The sequence below is a fragment of the Pelophylax lessonae genome, assembly GCF_965119305.1.
Source record: "Pelophylax lessonae genome assembly, chromosome: 5".
NCBI lineage: Eukaryota > Metazoa > Chordata > Amphibia > Anura > Ranidae > Pelophylax > Pelophylax lessonae.
This window is the reverse complement of record NC_138772.1, coordinates 313,550,040-313,569,447: the sequence shown is the minus strand read 5'-3', so window position 1 is coordinate 313,569,447 and position 19,408 is coordinate 313,550,040. Positions and strand designations below refer to the sequence as shown.

The 19,408-nt window shown below is 44.6% G+C and overlaps 1 protein-coding gene across 1 annotated transcript in view; it reads left to right on the top strand.

Moving 5' to 3' along the window:
- The window catches only part of PIGN (phosphatidylinositol glycan anchor biosynthesis class N), a 710,925-nt gene that overhangs the window by 162,098 nt on the left and 529,419 nt on the right, over positions 1-19,408 (top strand). The window contains exon 10 of the mRNA XM_082259251.1: positions 5,787-5,846. Within this exon, the coding sequence (XP_082115377.1) occupies positions 5,787-5,846 (60 nt within the window). The remainder of the gene's footprint in view (positions 1-5,786; positions 5,847-19,408) is intronic.

The following is a 19,408-nucleotide window of genomic DNA, read 5'->3' as shown; positions in this document are numbered from 1 at the left end:
TATTGAATAGGAAAAAGTGTTCAGCATTTTTATTATATAACATACTTAATAATAACTTAAAGTTAAAACGTTTAAGCAATGCTGCATAATTTGCCTGATGGTGAAAGCAGCAGTTTAGTAAAGCTTTAAAGTGACTTTGAAAGTTCATGCCTGGGGAAATGAGCAATAGAAGCCCTGTGTATGCTCAGACTCTCCAATTCTACCCCCTTGTGATGCTAAGCATCACTGCTGTTATGTAGAGGGGAGGGGGTTGCATGTGCTATGCACATATGTGGAATTACTGGGCAGGATACTATTCTTACCTAGGTGAACAGTGGAGCAAAGAAAAAGTGAGTATGTGCAGCTGTGGAGCTTTAATCCTTCTACAGCCTTCCGCCATTTGGCATGTGTCGCCAGCAGCAGTTGGGGCTTACATACACTTCTGGCTGCTACAGAAGCTGGGAGTATGTGTAAATCTTGCAAGTCGACTGTCAGCTTCCACAGACACCCATAACATTGCTTAAAATCTGCATTTTAAAAACCAGTGTGTTAATATTGTGTGACACAAAAAATGGAAATACAACCATTTTATTCTCCAGGGTCTCTACTTTCTGAAAATATATATAGTTTTGGGGTTTAAAACCAATCTGCAGCCCTAAAATAATTTCTTTAACTTGTACAAGAAAAAAAAAAACACACAAAAATGGCTCTGGCAGCAGAAGTGATAAATGGATCCTGTTCGATTTACCCTGCATGGGCATTGAAGCCTTTTTTTTGGACAGTGCAACCACTTGCCTCCTGGGCACTTTTACCCCCTTCCTGCCCAGGCCAATTTTCAGCTTTCAGCGCTATCACACTTTGAATGACAATTGCGTGGTTATGTAACACTGTACTCAAACAAAATTTGTTATAATTTTTTTCACACACAAAGATCACCACTGTTTTTTTTTTTTGCTAAATAAACAAAAAAAAATACATTTTTCATAGTTTGTTCTAAAATTTTGCAAACAGGTAATTTGTCTTCTTCAATGACGTGCTCTGATCAGGCTGCACTGATGGACACTGATAGGTGGCACTACTAGGTGGCACTGATGGGCACTGATAGGTGGAACTGATGGGCATTGATGAGGCAGCACTGGTGGGCACTGATGAGGAGGCACTTATGAGGCGGCACTGATGGGCAGCACTGAAAGGCACAAAGAGGTGGCACTGATAGGCGGCACTGATGGTTGACACCGATAGGCAGCTCTGATCGGTGACACTGATAAGAAGGCACTGATAAGCACTGATTGGCAGCATTGGTGGGCACTGATTGGCAGCACTGCTGGGCACTGGTGGGACTGCATTGATAATTAGGACACTGATAATTAGTGCCGATTTCCCATTAACATAAGCTATTTATCGACTTTCTTCTCTCTTCATGCTGTCAGCGTGAGGGGAAAAAAAAGCCAATAACCAGCTTGTGTTTACATTCTGTGATCAGCTGTCGTTGACTGACAGCTGATCACATGGTAAAGGGCTGCTGTGATTTGCTCTTTACCTTGATCTGTGATCAGCTGAGTCCGAAGGACTCCGCAAACACAGAGCACGCTGCCCTCGCGCTGCAGGGGGTGTGCGGGCAGCGAGAATACGGGAGGATATCCATGTACACCCTACTGGCAAAGGAAGCCCACGCTGTATCCGTCTTTCGACTATAGCACGGGGAGAATGTGGTTAAAGTGATATTTAGTCTTTTTTTTTTTTTTGTTTAAAAATAACAAACATGTCATACTTACCTACTCTGTGCAGTGGTTTAGCACAGAACAGCTCAGATCTTCCTGTTGGGTCCCTCGCCTGCTGAGTGCCCCCGCGGCAAGCAGCTGGTTCACTGACTTTGAATAAAAATGCCAGTGGTGCCCGCTACTGTCTGTGTAACATCGCTGGATGGAGAGGGGGCTCAGGAAAGTATTAGGGGGGCCGAGGGGGGCTGCTGCACACAGAAGGTTTTATATCTTTAACCACTTAAGCCCCGGAGGATTTGGCTGCTAAAGGACCAGGGGTTTTTTGCGATTTTTTACTGCGTGACTTTAACGGACAATTGCGCGGTCGTGCGACGCTGTACCTAAACGAATTTGACGTCCTTTTTTTCCCACAAACAGAGCTTTCTTTTGGTGGTATTTGATCACCTGTGCGATTTTTTGATCACGCGCTATAAACAAAAAAAGAGCGTAAATTTTGCAAAAATAACAATATTTTTCACATTTTTTTATATGAAATTCCCCAAAAAAAAAGTAAAAATCAAAATTTTTTAACATTTTTCGGCCAATTTGTTTTATGCTACCTATGTTTGGTAAAAAAAATCGCAAAAAGCGTATTTTGATTGGTTTGCGCAAAAGTTATCGCGTTTACTAACAAAGGGAAAGATTTTTGTCATTTTTGGTGTTTTTTTTTTTAACGCGTAATGGCGGCGATCTGCGATTTTTTTTTCGGTACTGCGACATTGCGGCGGACAGATCGGACCCTTGACTGACATTTTTGACACTTTTGGGGTTACCAGTGACATTACTGCAGTAATCAGTGCTATACATATGCACTGTTACTGCAAAAATGACACTGGCAGGGAAGGGGTTAACTTTATTGGACAGGGAGGGGTTAAGTGTGTCCTAGGGGCGTGATTCTAACTGTGTAGGGACATTCCTATTGGTGTAAAAGCAAAGATCAACCGTTCTACATAGTAGAACGGACAGATCTTCACTTTTACACAGGGAGAACTGACAGGCAGCTTGTTTACACAAGCTGCTCTGTCTTTCTCCCTTCACAGGAGCGATCGCAGTGTGACTGGCGGACATCGAGTCCGCCGGTCACACACACTGACTTGTCTGTGAACGAGCCGCGGCGGGCGCGCGCCCGCCCGCGATAGGCTCGCAAGTCAGTGACAGGCGAGTGACGTACCGATACGTCACTCTGCCTGGCCGGGGCTGACCGCCGCAGTATATAGTCGTGCGGCGGTCGGCAACCGGTTAAAGTGTTTTTAAACCCACAATAGGAAAAATCAGTTTGTATATGCAGCAAAGCATGCTTGTTATACTCGCTGTGGAACCTAAGGGGTTAATCCCCAGCATTGTATAAAAAGGCTGTTTGATCCTGTCTTCTCTTATCCTCTCTTCCTTCCACTGTCCCCAATCCATCTCCTGATAAAATAGAGCCTTTGGAGTCACTGCGCACATGCTTAGTTTGGTGTGTATTGCTAGAGAGTTTTTTTTTTTTTGTCTTGGGAGGGTGCATCTTATTAGCACAGGGCAAATCGGCACTGCCCAGGCAGAGGGTCAGGAGTTCTGCAGCCTCATAGAACAGTCAGAGGAGAATGAAAACTCCTACAAGCTTTAACCAGACACTGATAGAAGTCACAAGTGCTGTATACTACTGATGAGAAAAGGTATTTAGCAGAAAATATTTAGTAAAATAATTGCATTTCCATGTTCTGTGTTCTGGGGGGTAGACCAGATGTAGTGAATGCAGGGTCCTGGTTTTAGTAACACTTTAATGCATAGAATGCATTAAGATAAAAAAAAAAGCTTCTGCCTTTAGAACCTCTTAACCACTTGCCGACCACCAGCAGTACATATACTGCGGCAGGTCGGCTCTGTCCCACGAAACAACGTAACTGTATGTCCATCGGCCCACACAGAAAGCACCCCCTAGGGACACATTTAACCCTTTGATTGCCCCTGGTGTTAACCCTGTCCCTGACAGTGTCCTTAGTACAGTAACAGTGCATATATTTAGGACTGATTACTGTAGTAATGTCACTGATCCACCCCCAAAAGTGTCAAAAATGTCAGTTAGGTGTCCGATCTGTCTGCCGCAATGTTACAGTCCCGCTAAAAATCGCTGATCGCCACCAATACTAGTACAAAAAATATATAAATAAATAATGACATAAATCTTTCCCCTAGTTTGTAGATGCGATAACTTTTGCACAAACCGATCAATATACTATTATTGGGATTTTTTTTTACCAAATATGTAGCAGAATACATATTGGCCTAAATTGATGAAAAAAATTGATTTTTAATTTTTTTTTAATTGGGAATGTTATATAGCAGAAAGTGAAAAATATTGTGTTTTTTTTTTTCCTCGAGAATTGTCGCTCTTTTTTTTTTTATAGCGCAAAAAATAAAAATCGCACAGGTGATCAAATACCACCAAAAGAAAGCGCTATTTGTGTGAACAAAGGACATCAATTTTCTTTAGGTACAGCTTCGCACAACTGCGCAATTGTCAGTTAACGTAACCCAGTGCCGAATCGCAAAAAAATGGACTGGTCATTAGGATGAAAACCTTCTGGTCCAGAAGTGGTTAATATTCATTCTTAAATGATCATTTTGCAAGTTTATTTATGTTTTTTACCTAGTTTAATTTGACTCGCTCTGCCTAAGCTTAATGATTGCCTGTTTTCACTGAAAGCATAGTATCAGATATTGAGGCATGCAGTTTTTTATATTCCTCCTAAAGTGGAAGTGATAAAATGTATTATAATCCTAGGAATAATACTGATGGAGCTTTATTTCCAGCTGTAGATTACTTCTCCTCTTCTTCTTTGCTATGCATACATACCAAGAGCCTCATTTCCAGCTTTTGTGAGCTTTTTAGAACAATGCCACATAATGAGAATCTTCAATAGCATTGCTAATGAGGGCAGAGATATACTCTTGTTTGCATGGCATTGCTCCGCTGATGACCTGGTAAGCAAGACATTGCTACCTTTCTTATTCTTCTAGCAAGGAGTTATGCTGATTAAATTATGAGCATTTCTTCAATATCAATGAGGGTCATTGAAGAAATACTCATCCCGCCAGTGAAGTAGTGACACAGTACCAAGCCCTGAGTATTTTGTGTCGGTTCTGCTGTTGCCCAGTTGTTACCTACCACAGGATCACAAATATGTTTATGTAAACCCTACTGGAGGATGCCTGGGACAACTCTTACCAAAGATAAAGTTAAGTACCTCAGCCCCTCTAGTACTCTATATTAATTCACCCCAGTGAAAGTCAGAATTTAGGTGTGTGTGATATGTGAGTATAGATCCACCATAAGATTTATTGTTTTGAATACTGACCTGATTGTTTGAGTGTGTGACTTTTCCAAAACATTCTATGCCGCTCTCTATTTTTACTGCTTCTACCTGATATAGAGCAGCAAAACTGTCAGTAATGTTCATCACATTCATCCCATAGTTTCCATTGCTAGCTAGCTCACAAAACTGACAAAATATAGTTATGTGTCCAGAAGTCCTAAAACTGCCAATTCTGATCTTTATCTAATGTTCAAATTTGTGTTAAACTATAGATGTATCTGATCGCATACCGGTTCATTGAATAATAGTTGAATTTCATTTGTACAGTCTTTATGAAGTCACGAGCCAAAATGAACACTGATGCTGTTGGCTGACTATCTGTCATGGATTTATGTGTAATTATTGCCCAACTGAAAAGTCAGAAAGTGGTTAGCACTTCGGCCTTGCAGTACTAGGGTCGAAACTACCACACTACCTGCATGGAATTCTCCATGTGCTTACATAGATTTCCTCTGGGTAGCCTGATTTCCATCTCACTCTCCAAGGACATTGTGGTTGGTTGCTAAATTGTCCCTAGTATGTTTATATACCGTATGCTCTTTGAGGGCAGGAACTGATATAAAAATTCAATATATGGAAAGTACTGCATATATTGTCAGTGCTATATAAAAACCTGTAATAAGTAATCAATGAACGACTATTGACATCAATTTTTTCCATTTGATACACAATAATGTGCTTTGTTTTTTAGGCAGATGTGGCTCCGCTCATGACAGCTCTTATTGGAGTCCCTTATCCTCTTAACTCAGTGGTAAGGCATTTCTGCATGTTTTTAAAAAATAATACAGCTGTGTTATTGTATTACTTTTTTGCATAATCTATGTTTATTTGCAAAATAGGAATAGAAAATATAAAAAAACACTATTGAATAAAATTTTGTGAAGCATTACATGCCGTGGAGCTTCTACAACTTTCACTTAGTACATGGACTACAAATGCACACATATGGTACATCCTTTACTGAATTTAGCACAATAAAGAGTATACACTCTTGTATAGGCATGTGTCTTCCATAAAGCTCCAAGTAGAGGTATATTCTAACATTACCACGCATGAGGTGAAATCCATATAAAGAAAATTAAAATAAACAAAGATCGCAAAAAAGAAAAAAAAAAGGGAAAAGCAAACTGTAAAAAATGTAGACCCATATAAGTGCTGCCAGATAGAATATATCTGTATCCATATTATAAAAAAAAAAATAATGGGTACCATAAGACAGCATGTAATGAAGAAGTCCTTTAATAAGTAGGCAGTAGCCCCTGGTAGTTACCAGACCAATGAAGTAGAAATGGGTTTAGTGATCCTCCCCATGTATCTTATAAGAGCAGTACATCCACCCTGCCCAAATGTCTTGGAATTGTTCTTCCTTATTTTTAGATATAAAAACCCACCTCTCAGCCTCCATCACCCTATGGACTTCCTGACAATCTCCACTCTTACTCTTCAGTAAATGCTGGGTAACACTGTTCTTATATGATTTGATAGAGGAATATATATATATCATGAAACAGGAATTGAAAAGGAGTGCATCTTATCAGTTTAAGGGAAGTTTTCCTTATCCACGGTGAGATGGATTTCAAAGACTGTTTAATGTTGGAGCTCATCCTTCAAATATGAAGAAACATCCCCTCCTGATCACAGCCCCTCCAACAGGTTTGGAAATATCTTTGCCAAGCAGGAGGGAGTCTTATACCATTGTGACATAAATTTGTAACATGACTCTTGAGTTTTGGTGCTGATAGAGGAGTCCTATTATTTTTTGCAGTTGATTAGAAGTAAAGTCCACTTCAAGCTCTCTTTCCCACTCACTAATAAAGTAAGGAACCTGGCTGGAGTAAGTACAAAGTAGCAGTTTATACATATGGGAAAGGAGATGTTTCGTACCCATATCAGTAGCAGAATGCTGCTCCTAAACTGACGTTTTTGGGCTTTTTGTGTTTTTTCCTAAGCCCCTAAATGCACCTCAATAAAAGCCTATGTGTCCTTGCACTCATAGGCTTTTAGAGGAGTTTAGGAGCAGCAAAGTTTAGAGGCAGTCAGTTCTTCTTCTCCTGAACAAAAAAATGTTCAGGAGAGGAGCTTATGGCCATAAAAAGGCCAAACACAACTAAGCATGTCTAAACATGCCTAAGCGCTAGGGGTGTTTAGCACTACAGCTTTTACTTATTTAATTGGCCAGAATAAATTAAATTCTGGCCAATAAAATATACGCCCAAACTCTTCTAAACTCTCTTAAACCGGTTTAAAAAAATTCAGCTTAGGTAAGTTTTTAACACTGATTTTCTTCTGTCTGGAGAAACAGCATTTACAATAAATCTGTGTGCATGAGGCCTTAGACTTGAAAGGAGTCAAGGGGACCCCCCTATTTGTTGTCATAAGATTTCCAAAATTATTACCTTGCCTCCAGGGGAAAATATGTGAAAATTGGTGACTCCATCCATTCCTTATACGTTAAAGAACTCTGTTTTCATCAGGGAGAACCATGGAAATCCTCTTTGGGGCTAAAGGTGAGGTTTGTGGTGAATGGTCCCCTTAATCCTTAAGTCTGTTCCAGATCTTCAATGACGCAAGAGTTTTCATAGAAGTCCAATCCAACAGACTCTGACGTACTGCTGGACTCCTCTCGCTAGGTTATATATCGCCATTGTCTTTTCAAGTTTAACCTACAGTTTATCATGCACTTCACAAACCACATTACTTTAAAATATAAAGCTAAATCTGGCATACCTAAACCTTCACCTGTTTTTAATCTTTGTAAGATAGAATAAGTAAACCTATGCTTCTCTTTCATTCATTAACGAACACAGCTCCCCATCTTCTTAACCATCGGGTTATACTGCCACCTACAGGACTAGGACACTAGGCAGAAAAAAAGTCTGGCTACGCCTATGGGCAGTCCCAGGGGCTATACTCCCTCTCTTTGCTATAGGTACTAATTTTTTTCTGCCTAGTCAGGAGTAAGGACCTAGTTCCTTGCTGGGATCTCTGGTTTTGGCAATTTATTCTTTTTAGATTTTTTTTTTGTCCTGTGAGCTCTACAATCAACTGCCAGACTGGGCGATGGGCTGGATAATCTAGATCCAGTGGTCGCCCCAGTCTTGCCGGCGAGCGCGTGCAGACCTCAGCTCGGCGTTAGGTCGGCTGTGACATAGCCCCACCAGACGAGGGTTGGCCTGCGAGTAAAAATATTCGCAGTGTTCCTCCTGGCCAACAGCCCCCCATTTAGATAGCGAGGGGTTCTGTCTGGAGAGGTGCCCGCCTGGTTCCTGGTATAGTGATTAGCTGTCCCCCCTCTCTTCCTGGAGGGTTTTGGAGTAGACGTGGACCCCTCCTTGGGGCGGTCAGACCACTGGGTTTCCCTCCTTCCTGTCAGGCACCCCCCTTCATCTGTCCCCCCCATCCTACCCCCCTCCATCAATGCTGGGGCTGTGTGGGTGGTCTGGTCTACCTCCTGGGATAAGGGCAGAGCGCTATGCTGGTGATGGGGGCAGGGAGGGTGCGCCGCCGGTGACCAGACAAATGGCTGTGCGGGGGGTTGGGGGGGTTGTATCTGGTGATGGCTCCTGCCAAGGCCCCCCGTCCTGCCTGGGCCTGTCCTTGAGGCCTAGGGATCCCTCCTGGTGCCGTGCGGGGCCGCCATTTTGTTGTACCCTGTGTGTTCATAAACATGGTGGCCATGTTTGTGTAGTCCGGCAGCCATTTTGTGGTAGTTTACCATTGAAAATAGCGGCGGCAACGACTGTGGAGTCCTGTGGGCAGCAATTTTGGTGGTGGGAACCCCTCCTCATCCCCTGGTGCTGATTTCTTTATCTCTTTACTTCCTGATCTCCGCACTTGGAGTGCAGATTATCCTGGTGGCTGTGGGTGCCTGTTTCTGCTGGGTGATGAGCCTGGTGGGGTCCTCTCCCTCTCTGCTGAGGATCGCTTGGTGCTTTGCTCCAGGTGGTGCTGACAGCGTGAGGGGGGCTGTCCCTTTGCAGTATTTTGCACTTTTTGTGGGGTCCCCCTGGTGACTCATGGAGTTTTTGGAGCACATCTCCCCACCCGATCCCCTCTCTGAGGCTGCCGGGCCTTCCGGGTCCCAATAATTAATTGATGCACTGGAGTCCTGGAGTCCTTTGTGTCCCGGGTGCTGGTGGTTTGGTGGGTTGGTGGTTTGGTGGGTCACAGGCTATCAAAAGATGCCCCCTCCCCGCCTTCTCCTGCCTCATCTGTCTCATCAGATCCTGAATCTGATTCGGCCACCGTGGACGTGGGTCACCCTGTTGGGTGTTCGACCACGTGCCCAGAATCCTCAGATAGTGAGGATAATTCCTCCACATCTCCAACTGCGCATTATAAGACGATGGTGAAAGCACTGATTGTATCTGTGCATGAGACCTTAAAAATGAAGGACACAGCTGCGATGGAGGCACAGGTTCCCTTTGGCACACACAAGCCATCCAGAGTGGCAAAGGTGTTCTCTTTCCCCGCCTATTTTGACAGAATTGTCGCTAAAGAGTGGGGACGACCAAAGCGCCCCCATGGGGTCCCTAAGCGATTTGCTGGGCGATACCCCTATGAGGAGTTCCTTCTTAAAAAGATTCTGGTTGAAGAGTCCCCAGCCTTTAAGAATCCGACTGACAGGGAGGCGGAGGCTGTGGCCCGCAATATGTACACTGTGGCTGGTTTGGCACTGAGGCTTGTCTTCACCATTGCCCTGGTGTCGCAAACTCTGACACAGTGTGCTAAGCTTTTACGCCGCGACCTGGAGGGAGAACAGCCCCCCCCTGCCTTTGCTGAGCTGGCAGACCAGCTGGTCCAGGGGCTGCAGTTTATATGTGATTCCTCTTTGGATGTGGCTCCCTTAGTGGCTCGGCTCTCTTGTTTTGCTCAAATGCTGGTGTGCGGACCAAACTTAGAAAAAGGCCTTGACTGATCTTCCCTTTCAAGGAGGTCGCCTGTTTGGAGCTACTCTGGATGACATCATTAAAGGTCTCACAGGGGGAAAAAGTACTTTTCTTCCGCAGGCTACTAAGGGCAAGGACTCTCCTCGTAGACGTGGGCCCTCTTTCTCTGCTCATAAGAAGTTTTTTCGTCTCTCAGGTTCGACTAACAAGGGCTCAACGCCTTTCAGAGCCTCCTCTGGAGGGTCCAAATGAACCTGGTTTGGCAAACCGAGAGCGGGGCTTCTCCAGACCCGCAGACAAGGCTCCTTTAGCATGAAGCTGCACCCTCACCAATATCAGAGGTGGGGGGACGTCTTCACTGGTTTTAGGACCAGTTGACGTCCTTGGTACAAGACAAGTGGGTCCACAAAGTTATTCAGTCCGGCTACAAGATCGAATTTCACTCTTGTCCCCCTACAAGGTTCTTTCCTTTCAAGTTGCGCCTGTTCCCGGACCGCTTACAGGGTCTGTTTGGGGCGGTACAAGACCTGTTATTTCAAGGGGTGATTGTCCTAGTTCCCATTTCGGAAAGTTTTCAGGGTTTTTACTCAAACCTGTTTACAGTCCCCAGGAAGGAAGGCAAGGTGTGTCCAATCCTAGACCTCAATGCGCTAAACTGTTTTGTGTGAGTGCAGAAGTTAAGGATGGAGTCAATTTGCACGGTGGTGGCATCCCTGCATCAGGGGGATTTTCTTGCCTCTGACATCAAAGACGCTTACCTCCTCATTCCAATATGTGCCTGTCACAAGCACTTCCCCTGCATTGCTGTGGGAGAGGAGCATTATCAGTTTGTGGCGTTCCCGTTTGGTCTTTCCTCTGCTCCTCAGGTCTTCACAAAAGTGGTAGCCCCGGGGCTAGCATTGTTACGCAAATGGGGTATCATGGTACTGGGCTACTTGGATGACCTCCCTCTGTGAGCGGAGTCTCCTACTGCTCTGATGGAAAACCTGGTGATCAACGGACGAACTCTGAGGGAGATCGGCTTGATTCTAAATTTTCAGAAGTCTGCTTTGGTTCTGTCCACAAAGCTGGACTATTTGGGTCTGACTCTGGACTCAGCCTTAGAGTGCTCCTTACTCTGGAAAAGCTTCAGAAATTGCAGGCTGCAATTTGTCTCCTGCTGTCCAGCAGATGGTCATCCCTCCAGACTTGCATGCAGGTGCTGGGTCTGATGGTGTTAACCTTTGAGGTGGTTCTGTTTGCACAGTTCCATACAAGGTCCCTGCAAAGGGAGTTTCTGGCCAAATGGGACATGAGTCTCTGGACAATCAGATCTGGCTGAGTCGGGGATCGAAAGAGTCCCTGATTTGGTGGCTTCATTTTCCGGCACTTCGGCTGGGCAAATCCTTCCTCCCTTGTTTTGGACAGTGATCACCACGGATGCCAGCCTGTCTGGCTGGGGAGGCGTCCTCAGCATAAATTCTGCTATGGGGCTCTGGACACTGGAACAGTCAAGACTACCGATTAATGTCTTAGCACTCTGAGCAATCAGACTGTGCCTGGACCATTGGATAGATCGTCTTCAGAGATTTCCAGTGCGCATTCAATCAGACAATGCCATGGCCGTGGCTTATGTCAATCACCAGGGGGGCACAATAAGTGTCCTGGCAGCTCTGGAGGTAGCCAGCATTCTAAGGTGGGCAGAATGGTTCGTCCCAGCCCTTTCCGCCGTACACATTCCTGTTGTGGAAAACTGGCACGCGGATTATCTCAGTCGGAAGGCGCTGGACCAAGCAGAGTGGTCCCTTCACCTGGAGGTGTTTCATCAGTTGTGTGTCCGGTGGGGTGTCCTTGAGGTGGATCTGTTGGCGTCTTAGGGCAACAGAAAGGTGCAGAGGTTTGTGGCTTACGGGATCCTCTGGTGGACGCCACAGACGCACTGGTGGCGCCTTCCCTCCTCTCAAGCTTCTGCCAAGACTTTTATGCAGAATTGAGGAAGAAGGGATTTCGGTCATCTTAGTGGCTCCGGACTGGCCTCACCAGCCTTGGTACACCGATCTGGTGGTGCTGGTTGCCGACATTCCTTGGAGGCTACCTCTTAGGGAGGATCTGCTGCCTCAAGTACCAATCTTCCATCCTGCTTTACAGTTGCTGGCTTTGACAGCTTGGCTGTTGATTGCCAGGTGCTAATGGATGGAGGTTTGTCTTCGTCGGTTTATTCCAACTCTGTTAATAGCTAGGAAATCTACCTCTAGGAAGATCTACAATCTACTATCAAGGGTCGGGTAAATTTAGGCCTATTCCATCAAGGGTCAGGTTCCTCCTTTCCCTGTCAAGGCACATTCTATTTGGGCGCTTAGTGCCTCCTGAACATACTGTCATTAGGCATCGGTGACGCAGGTTTGCAAGGTGGCCACCAGGTTGATGGTGCACACTTTAACAAAGTTCTATGAAGTGGATGTTTTGGCATCTGCAGATGCTTCCTTTGGCTGCACGGTTTTACAGGCTGAGCTCCAGTTGTTTTGGTTGAGGTCCTGTTTACCTGGTTGGCTATAGTTATCCTTGGGAATTTATTTTTTTGCTGTTCCAACCCCTCATGTTTAACACTGCTTTGGGATGTCCCAATGGTTAAAAAGATCAGGAGCTATGTCCATCGAAGAAGGTAAGAGAAAATGGGATTTTTGACTTACCTTGTAATCTATTTCTCTGATGTTCATTGACGGACTCAGCACCCACCCCTCTGTGGAGTTGTAATTCTTCTGACACTGCTTGTAACAAAACTGAGTACCTATAGCAGAGAGAGGGAGTATACCCCCTGGGACTGTCTGAGGAAATATTTCAACACTAGTGCAAAAAAAGGATGATAGGGGACACCATTGACAAGGTCTGTTATGTACAGGGAAGAAATGTGACAGCAAACTGTTAACTTTCACTCTCGCCTCAGGATTATGGTAGAGAGCTATGATCTAACCCAGAGCTCAAAATTTCAAGTCCTGAGCTACTAGCCAGGCCCTAAGAGTTACTCGCCACCACTTACCCTACCCTGCCCTGCCCCTAATTTCGCCCCTAAACTTGAAATTACACTGTTGAATGTTTTTTATACAGAATTAAGTTACAAAAATAAATAACAACAACTTTAACAATATTAACACAAAGCATATTTAGTTGATCTGACATAATAAAATAAATCTTAAAAAACGATTGGCTAAGATAGGCACTATACACCTCATGACTGCCTTAAGTAAATATTTTAATGCTATAAAAAAATGAAAACCAATGTATGACACTTTCACTGATTTAGGATGCAGAGAGACTTACAGCAGGGTGCAACGCTGGACAGGGGAGCAGGAGCTGCCAAAGGTAACTTTTCCTATTAACAAGCTTCCTATTAACAAGCATGCTAGGCAGTCCAATCAACCAATCACCAGCATGTTAATAGGAAAAGTAAACCTTGGCAGCTCCCGCCCAACCCTCCTCCCAGCCCGCCCCCGCCTCATCCATTTCTTTGATGAGTTCTGCTGTATGCCAGGCCCTGCTAAGAGAATGGTAGGGGGAAGAGGCTGGGAGGTGAATCGGCTCCTGTTCAACCCCACCTGCCGGCAGTGCCTGCCTTCCCCCTCCACTGCTGTTCCACACTTGCCCATAATGTGAGCAAAAATTTAATGTGTGGAAATTTTGAGGACTGATCTAACCCATTATCTTTTCACCCAATCCCAATGCCCTTAAAGATTCTTCCTTATACAGCCAATCTACCCTGTCAAAGGCCCTTTCAGTTCCTGTTTATAGTATCAGAGAGAGGATATCTTCTCAGGTTCATGTTTTGCCCATGAACCTATAAAACATGATGTGCCCTAATTGTGTTATCATGTTTCAGCATGTGATATCACAATTAGGGGCTTTCGTTTTTTACACTATGAAGCCTGTTTGATCAGAGGGGATTATGGGAGGCATGTGATCTTGTAGCCTAGAGGCTTGGAGCTTAGGCAGACCAAACACGATTTAAACCATTAATGGGCAGATTAAATGTACCAAGTTAATCGATTTATCAGATTGGGTACTACCTGTATGCTGGTTTTTACCTGCGATTATTGCTAGTGGCCGCTATAGTTGCTAGCAATAACCACTGTCTTCTCCTGGCGGGGACGGCCTCCCCCACCCTCCTGTCAGGAGAAAACAATGGCCCGGCAGCAGGGGTTGATGGGGTTATCAAGCAAATTTATTTTCCTTTTGTTCCTTAGAGAAAATCTTAGCATCTACATTTAATAGATATGGGCCTGTAATTTGGGTAATTGGTAGGCTCTTTCCCTGATTTAGATAATGAGTGCCAGGAGCGCCAGGGGGTAAATCACCTATGGCATTCAGGTAAGGACACACGGGGGACAGTTTTTTTTAATAGCAACGGTTTGAAGTCATCAGGCCCAGGACTCTTACCTAGCAGGAGAGCAGTAATGATGGAATCCAATTCTACATCTTTTTATCTGTTCTCTTTTTTTACTCCCTATGTTGTGCAGTAGAGGACTATGCAAGTTGTATAGCATGTGATAGTAATTCCTAAATGCTTGTGCAATCATAATGGTATCCTATTGTGCACAAATAGAACGTGACAAAAAGCTTGTCGTTTCTGTAAGATTTTGGCATGCAAAGTGCTGCACTTATTGCCATGCTCATAGAACCTATGGGTGTAGTATTGGGTTTATCCCTTGCTTTCCTTTTCAAACAATTTGAAGTGCAAGTTAGTCAGGGAATCAGCGTTATTCAGAAGGAGGCACAGTTTACGTTCAATAGCCTCAATTTTGCCCAGGAAATCAGAAATTTAATTTAGTGTGTCTTTCTTACTTCTAGGACCGTGGGCTATCAGCTCCCCTCCTATGACCAAATTGTGACCCTCCCAAAGCCTTAGCAGATACCTCCTTGAAAATATTTAATTAAAAATAGTGTTTAAGAGATTAGGTGATTGCGTCCACAATAGATTGATTGTCTAACAAATTTTTATTTAATCTCCAAATCCAATCCCTTTAAATGCCCTTAGGGCAGGGGTGGGGAACCTTTTTTTCTGCCAAGGGCCATTTGGGTATTTTTAAAATCATTTGGGGCCGTACAAAATTATCAACTTAAAAATGTGCCTGTTATATTTGGTCAAACATTTAATTAACTCACCCCTAATGTGATGGCTGCAACTGCTTCTCTTTGGTGAGGTGTGTGATGTTCGCTGGTATTGATGATGTTGCTACTCGCAACTGTTTTTCCAGGTTTGCGTCGGTCAGTCTGGAGCGCAGTCGACTCTTTGTGGTGGTAAGTTTTGAAAAGAACTGCTGGCGGGTACTGCTGGTGGGTATAGCTGGCTGGTACTGCTGGTGGGTACAGCTGGCTGGTACTGCTTTGGGTACTGCTGGCTCAGGCTGGTACTGCTGTGGGTACTGCTGGCTGGTATTGCTGTGGGTACTGCTAACTCAGGCTGGTACTGTGCTGTAGGTACTGCTGGCTGGTACTGCTGTGGGTACTGCTGGCTCAGGCTGGTGCTGCTGGCTCAGGCTTGTACTACTGGCTAGTACTGCTGGCTGCTACTGCTGGCTCAGGCGGGTACTGCTGTGGGTACTGCTGGCTGGTACTGCTGGCTGGTATTGCTGTGGGTACTGCTGGCTCAGGCTGGTACTGCTGGCTGGTACTGCTGTGGGTACTTCTGGTTCTGCTGTGGGTACTGCTGGTTCTGGCTGGTACTGCTGTGGGTACTGCTGGTTCTGCTGGCTTTGGCTGGTTCTGCTGTGAGTACTGCTGGCTCTGGCCTGTACTGCTGGTTCTGGCTGGTACCGTTGTGAGTACCGCTGGCTCTGGCTGGTAACGCTGTGGGTACTACTGGCTCTTGCTGGTATCGCTGTGAGTATTGCTGGCTCTGGCTGGTACTGCTAGTTATGGTTGGTACTGCTGGTTCTGCTGTGGGTGTTGCTGGCTCTGGCTGATACTGCTGGCTCTGGCTGGTACTGCTGGGTCTGCTGTGGGTATTGCTGGCTCTGGCTGGTACTGCTGTGGGTGCTGCTGGCTCTGGCTGGTACTGCTGTGGGTACTGCTGGTTCTGCTGTGGGTACTGCTGGCTTTGGCTGGTACTGCTGTCCATACTGCTGGCTCTGGCTAGTACTGCTGTGAGTACTGCTGGCTCTGGCTGGTACTGCTGGTTCTGGCTGGTATTCTTGTGAGTATTGCTGGCTCTGACTGGTACCGCTGTGGGTACTGCTGGCTCTGGCTGGTACCAATGTGAGTACTGCTGGCTCTGGCTGATACTGCTGGATATGGTTGGTACTTCTGTGGGTACTGCTGGTTCTGCTGTGGGTATTGCTGGCTCTGGCTGATACTGCTGTGGGTACTGCTGGCTCTGGCTGGTACTGCTGTGGGTACTGCCGTGAGTACTGCTGGCTCTGGCCAGTACTTCTGGTTCTGGCTGGTACTGTTGTGAGTACTGCTGGCTCTGGCTGGTACTGCTGTGGGTACTGCTGGTTCTGGCTGGTACTGCTGTGGGTACTGCTGGTTCTGGATGATACTGCTGGTTCTGGCTAGTACTGCTGTGAGTACTGCTGGCTCTTGCTGGTACTGCTGGCTCTGGCTGGTACTGCTGGGAGTACTGCTGGTTCTGGCTGGTACTGCTGGCTCTGGCTGGTACTGCTGGTACTGCTGGTTCTGGCTGGTACTGCTGTGAGTATTGCTGGTTCTGGCTGGTACTGCTGTTTCTGGCTGGTACTGTTGTTTCTGGCTGGTACTGCTGGCTCTGGCTGGTACTGCTGGTTCTGGCTGGTACTGCTGGTACTGCTGGCTCTGGCTGGTACTGCTGGCTCTGGCTGGTACTGATGGCTCTGGCTGGTACTGCTGTGTGTGCTGCTGGTGGGAAATGCTGGCTAGGAGAAGTGTAGCGGCGCCGCGCTGGAGGAGGAGAAAAGTTTGTGCTAGTGTCAGTTTATTCTTATAGTTACATAATCAGGTTGAAAAAAAGTCCAATTAATTCAACTAATGTAGATACATAAACTAAATAGAAATAGTTAATGTAGAGGAAAACAAAAAATAAACCTTCTAAATCATTGTCCATTTTTCTCAAATTTCATCCTGATCCTCTAAGGCAATTTGTGGTGCCGCACCGATTTCCAAAAATAGTTCCTGCATTCCTTTTGGTGACTTCGGGGGCGATTTTAATAGACATCTGTGCATGAACCCGCACAGATGTCTCTCAAATCGCCCCCGAAGTCGGACTGAAATGGCGGTTTGAAATAATGCGAATTTAACTCCAAATTCAGTATGAACCCAGGCTACAGGGATGCAGGCCCCAGCAGATTTCCTCTTTAGTGCTCTGCAGGTGCACAGCTGATCGATAATTATGAAACCCATTAGACCCACCCAACACAGAGGAACAAGCAGTGATTTCTTCAGAATAACAAAAGGTAGCAATCTGCAACAAAGGTTGTTAAAATATTTGCAATGCACATAGATCACCCAGAGGAGAATGTTTTTTTTCTCAACAAAAGTGGAGTTACGCTTTAACTTATACATTAATTGTCTTTGGGAAACTGTCAAATGTTTTGATAAAGCCTTTCTACACCATATCCACGGCCACAGCTTTGTCTAGGTTTTTACACATTTACTAATTTTTATGCAGACTTTCACCTATGTAAAAAACCCATTTAGGTGGTTACATACTTAAGTTCTTAAGTATCTTCCTGACTATAGAACTTAAAGTATAACTAAAAGGCAAAACTTTTTTTTTTTCAGTTTTTTTTTTTTTTTTATAAATTCAATTTTTATTAAGGAGGAAAAGGCATACAAAATCAACAAGAGCTATGAAATACGTCCAAAACATCAATGAGCGATCATAGAAAGAACTGAGCAGAAAGCATAAACCATGTGGACATAAGAACATGCCGTTAAGGATAATACAAATTGTATCAGTAGATAGCTGTATGGCGCCAGTCCTCCAGGGAGATCTCCACTCCCAACGGCATCTGCCATATGGCTGGTATACGGGAGTGGAGAGGAGCAACCCAGGAGGCCGGCTACCCCAACAGACTTTTTTTCAGTTTTTGATACAGTAGAGAGGGCTTGAACACCTGTCAATACTTATTGTTGTCTGCATCCCCATTAGGAATATTCACGCTCTTAATTTGTCCTGTTTTACCATTAGCATTAAAACTGAAAGTAAAAGAAAATTGCAAAGTTTTAGTTGTCATATGAAAACTAATAGAGGGGAAATCTTCCAACGGGGACACTAGTTCTGGTGACCTGGGGGTCCCCAAGGAATTTCCTTAATTTGCAGTGATTTCCTCTCATTTCATGTTTCTCTATTCAAAATGATAAAAAAAAAAGAAATTGCCTATAGTTCAACTTTTAGGTCTGTAGTACCATGGTAAAGCCTTTGTTCCTTTTTTAATATATGCACCACATTGGCCTTGCATCAGTTCATTGGTGCGAAGTAAGTCCCCAAAAATTAGAAACAATGGATTGGAAACAATAGAGTTCAACTTGAGGACAATTGGATGTAAGCCATTGTGCCCAGGTGCTTTATTCTTTATTTTGTCTAACGGGTTCTAGTCTATATACATTTTGAGCCATTGTTTTTCCTTTAAGGCCGTGGCACTACTATCTCCATTATGGGCTTGATTATTGCCCTCTACCATTTTCTTTTGTATACACAGAGCTGAGAAATATATTAAAAAGGTATTTAAAGGATGTGCCTTCGCTTTGTAGCCAACTCTGAGTTACCCTTATAAGACCTAATCTTTAAACTATTAATCTAGTTAAGGAATTTTGGGGGGTTTGTCTTATTTTTTTTTTTTTTTTAAAAAAAGCCTGCCACTCATTTTGAATTTATTGCAATATTGATTTGCTTGTTAAATCTATTGTTATATTATTTGTAGCAGCTCTCTCAGCTCTCTATCCTCATTGGACAGAGAGGCAGCAGAGGGAGTCATTGGCTTCTGCTGCTGTCAATCAAAGCCAGCGAGGAGAGAGAAGGGGGTGGAGCCAAGCTACTCTGTGTTTCAATGGCCACACAGAGCCAACTAGTTAGCGAGCACACGAGTGCCCCAATAGCAAGCAGCTTGCTATGAGGGCCACTTGGCGGGGGAAGGGCCAAGGGCACTGGCAGGGCTTCTGTAACTATACCATAAAATTGTCTTGTGATAAATTTTAACATTTCTGCCATTTTACTGTTTTTTTAGCAGTGCTGTTATATGAGTCAAAATACTTGAAATCACCTATAGCTATCACTGTCCTGATTCCTGCAGCCTTTTTTTTTTGAGCAGCAATCTATTTTCTAGGTCTGGTCAGATTTCCCTAAGCTTGGTAGTTGATTGCTCTTGTTTGTCTCTGGAAGAAGCTTGCAGACATAGAGTTGGAAGGTCAGCCACTGAGTTATAAATATTTATCTGACCTCAGCCAGTCCTTGGGAGAGGTCACATAGAAGGTGACT